Genomic DNA, 4,167 nt, shown 5'->3' with positions numbered 1-4,167 from the left:
CCCCAAAACCCTTGCCGAGTCTGGCTTTTGATGCTACACCATGAAGATTTGAAAGCTCCTTGTCTAACCACCTATTAGCAGGTCTGGGCAGCTCAGAGAATAGAAAGCTAAGTTATAAGTATTACTGTATGTCCTGTAGTAATACTGTAAGTACTACTGAGTGAACTGTAAAGGTGACTCTGATCGACATCGTCAGAAAATCCACCAAGAGCAACGCATCCTGAAAAACTATTTAAATAATCTGGCCAGAATTGATGCACAGTCACTGCAGTTATCTCAGTCATATCACTCATACAAACTCAGTTAGATGGCATTGACACAATCAGCACCAGACTTCAGAGAATAATAAAATGACTTCAACATCCAGACAGACTAATGAGGCAATGTGCCTCCATCATTGCATGCAGATCAAGGCCATTACAGATGATCAACTTGTACATACTGACATGAGACATCCTAGCAGTATTAAGGCCATATGGCGCCTCATGCCTGCCTTTTCCCTTAAATAAGATCAGGGCTGAACTTCAATATCAACTCTCCTTTTTCACCCAATCCATTAATTTCCTTAGCACCCAAAATCTATTGCTCTCAGCTTTAAATGAATTCTTCAACTGGGCATTTCATAGCCTTTTGTGGTAAAGAATTCCAAAGATTCACAATCCTGTCAGCAAAGAAATCTCTCCTCATTTTGGCCCTAAGAAACCAACATCCTATCCTGACGTTCTCCAGCCTTGGAGAACTGCCTCTTAACATCCAGTTTTCTAATCCTTCTATATCCCAATGATCACTTCTCATTCTTTTTAAACTCCAGAGAATACAGGCCCATTCTATCTAATCATCTTGTTCCCAGAATCAATCTGATAAACATCAGTTGCACACTATCTAAGGCAAGCAAATTATGATGAATAGCCTATAATATAAAATCCTATGGTAACATTCGAAGAAAATGAGAGTTCATTTGACATCTCTCAATATCCTGGCCAGTGTTTATCCATCAACAAACATCTAAAACAAATGTAACTGGTCATTTATTTTGTTTCCGTTTGTGGGAGATTACTATGTACAAATTGGCATTCCTTGTATTGTAAAAGTTAGTACAGTTTTCAAGTTCAGAAGTCACACAGCACCAGGTTATAGTCCAACAGGTTTTTTGAAATCACAAGCTTTCAGACCGTGGTGAAGTGAGAGAAGCATACAGACACAGAATTTATAGCCAGAGAGATCAAAAGATCACATGAATGGTGTGAGTGGAGTGTTGAATAATCGGTCTCTGCAGGTGACCGTCAGTGCCAAAAGGTGTGAGTGAAGTGTCAACACCTGAATAACAAACAAAGGGATGACCTATAATCCAATTAATTGAGGCAGAGGGATAATTACAAAAAATTTAAAAATAAGGTGGTGCTGGAGACAAACCAAATTACTGGAATAACATGATAGGTGTATGAGTCGCATGCCAAGGGTAACCAAAATAAGAAGTAATCCAAACTGTACAAACTAATTAAGGTAGAGCAATCATAACAATCTATCAAGGTGATGGTGTCAAAATAGGAAAGTAAGGAAGATTTTACAAATACAGAACAGTGTGATGGGGTCCTATGTAGCCTGATGTGAACCCAAGATCATGGTTAAGACAGTCTTCTTGGGTACAGAACTTGGCTATCTGTTTTTACTCTGTGTTTCTGCATTGTTGTATATCTCAAAGGCCGCCTTGGAGGACACTTACCTGAAGATCAGAGGCTAAATGTCCTTGACTGCTGAAGTGCCCTCCGACTGGGAGGGAACATTGCTGTCTGGCGATTGTTGCACGATGTCCATTCGTCTGTTGTCGTAGCGTGCACGGTATCCATTCATCAATTATCATAGCCAAGTTCCGTGCCTGTGAAGATGGCCCCAACTGTTACCTTGGGTTCATGTTGTGCTACATGTGACCCCACCACATTTCTGTATCTGTAAAATTTTCCTTGCTGTCCTGTTTGACGCAATCACCTTGATAAATTGTTATGATCTCTCTGTCTTAAGGAATTTGTACAGTTTTGGATTACTTATTGTTTTGGTTAGACCCTCGGCATGCCACTCATATACCTATCACATTATTCCAGTCATTTGGTTTGTCTCCAGCACTATCTTATTTTTAACTTTTTGTAATTCTCCCTCTGCCTCATTTAATCGGATTATAGGTCATCCCTTTGCTTTTCATTTGCTGTTGATGTTTTACTCTCACTGTCTGACCTTTTGATCACCTGCGGAGACTTATTATTCGACACTCCACTCACACCATTTTTATGATCTTTTGATCCCTCTGCCTATAAATTCTTCTTTCTCTCTCTCACTTCACCTGAAAAAGGGGCTACGCTTGAAAGCTTGTGATTTCAAATAAACCTGTTGGACTATAACCTGTTATTGTGTGACTTCTGATTTTTGTCCTCCCCAGTCTAACACTGGCATCTCCACATCATAGTTTTCAAGCTTTCTTCGTTGTAAATTGGTTTTGGAGATGCTCCAAGGTCATAAATGATGCTGTGTAAATGCTGGTCTTATCAGTCTGCAGACTTTTGCAATCAAAACTCTGAAATGAAGACTGCCTTCTCCTGAAAGGAGCAGTGAATGTTACTAGGGTCTGTAAATCTATATAAACATGAATTGGCAATCTTAGCAAATAAAGCAGATTTTTGTTAGGAGCAGAAAGAGGGAACATCATTGCTAAAGAAATGCTGTTCCTGCACTCCATTTGAAGGTCATTTTACATGGTCCTGCACTAGCGACCTTGCTGTTCTGGCAATGACAGTCATGCGCTGTTTTGGCAAGTGAGGTTCTTTTATGCAGTTTTTCTGCTCGCACAGTGAGATCTCACTGGCTTGCTGCCTGTATAGTTTAAGACCTATTTTTCATTGATTTATTATATTTCAAGGTAGACTGTGGCATCTTTTTTTTTAAAAAAAAGACCTGGACATATTTCTAAGTACACAAGCTGTAATAACGCAGAAATAAGACCTCCTTCAGGTATCGTCAACCTTCGCCTTGCCATGAAAGGATATTGCAAATGTCAACTTCACCTGCTTCCCAAAGTAGTGAAAGTAGGTTTTCTACTGAATGAGTCAGCTAGTTAATGAAGTTTCATACCAAGATTTTTTAAGTTCTAATCAAATATCAAACATTATTAATTTTCATTCCTTCTATAAGTGAAAGGAACTGGAGTTTTCCAGAGGTAATTTGGTAACTGTCCTGCTGTGATTGGTTGGTAAGAATTAAAGATAGGCTGAAGATACTATCCAGTTGAGGGGGGCAGGCTTGCCAGCAATCTGACAATACAAGTGGGCGAACTTTAAAATAGTTTGACCAGGCATCTGATTTCAAGCTGTAGTATCTGTTGCCCTAATGAAGGGAAAAATTACTAGAATAACTGTAAGTTACTTTATTGATTTCCTTTTCTCTCTGCCAACCCCTGTCATTCTCCCTACTTCCCCCAAGTTAGTGTTTCTCTTTCTCTGCATCTATCTCACCTGCTTCCCCTTCCCCCCAACCTTTGCCCCATTCCCCAACACTGCTTCTGTTTTCTTCTCTTACATGTGACAAGTTTTTAATCTATTTTTCTAGGCTTCCTCCAAATACTGTTTGAGAAACACTAGCCTTTCAACTGATGATGCTTTGGGAACATCCCATACTTCCTTTACGGGTCCTATTGAAAAGTAAGTCATTAAATTGAGAGGAAAACTCTCAATAGTTGAGTAAAAGTCCTTGAAGCAAACTAGACTTTATTTCAGAATGATGCCAGAACAAATATGCTGTTGAAGTGATCCACAAGACTTTATAGCTTTCAATTGTAAAATGTCAACTTTTTGAAAGTAATAAAAGTTATTTTTTATAAAAATAATTAACTGTTGACATACAGGGTTGTATAAAAAGGGTGGGAATACAGAGGGGTTCAAATTCCTCGTTCCATTTTACATGGAATTTGGTGTTCCAATTGATCATTAAGCAGAGGCCACATATCACCTAATGGAGGAAGAAAATACAGAAGAAATTTAGCAACCATTAATTTTTCTGGAACCCTAATCCACTGTGTTGTGAGGTCACTGAATGTACTTTCTTAGGTTTTTGTTTTATTTTTCTCCTCCTTACCACCCTTAAGTGCAGTTAGGATAATTTCTGATGTAAACCTGATTGGAA

The 4,167-nt window shown here is 38.8% G+C and overlaps 2 protein-coding genes across 2 annotated transcripts in view; one reads left to right on the top strand and one right to left on the bottom strand.

Annotated features, from left to right (window-relative positions):
• LOC125483988 (sentrin-specific protease 6-like) overlaps positions 1-3,690 on the top strand; it is a 9,756-nt gene extending 6,066 nt beyond the window's left edge. Inside the window, exon 5 of the mRNA XM_048600955.1 lies at positions 3,595-3,690. Coding sequence (XP_048456912.1) covers positions 3,595-3,690 — 96 coding nt within the window. The remainder of the gene's footprint in view (positions 1-3,594) is intronic.
• A 299-nt stretch (positions 3,691-3,989) lies between these two features.
• Positions 3,990-4,167, bottom strand: part of LOC109929782 (sentrin-specific protease 6-like) — a 71,528-nt gene continuing 71,350 nt past the window's right edge. The window contains exon 7 of the mRNA XM_048600954.1: positions 3,990-3,993. Within this exon, the coding sequence (XP_048456911.1) occupies positions 3,990-3,993 (4 nt within the window). The remainder of the gene's footprint in view (positions 3,994-4,167) is intronic.

Source organism: Rhincodon typus, chromosome 9, assembly GCF_021869965.1.
Source record: "Rhincodon typus isolate 14 chromosome 9, sRhiTyp1.1, whole genome shotgun sequence".
In the NCBI taxonomy this organism is placed as follows: Eukaryota; Metazoa; Chordata; class Chondrichthyes; order Orectolobiformes; family Rhincodontidae; genus Rhincodon; species Rhincodon typus.
Note: the sequence above shows the minus strand (reverse complement) of the source record. Positions and strands in the feature narration are given on the sequence as shown.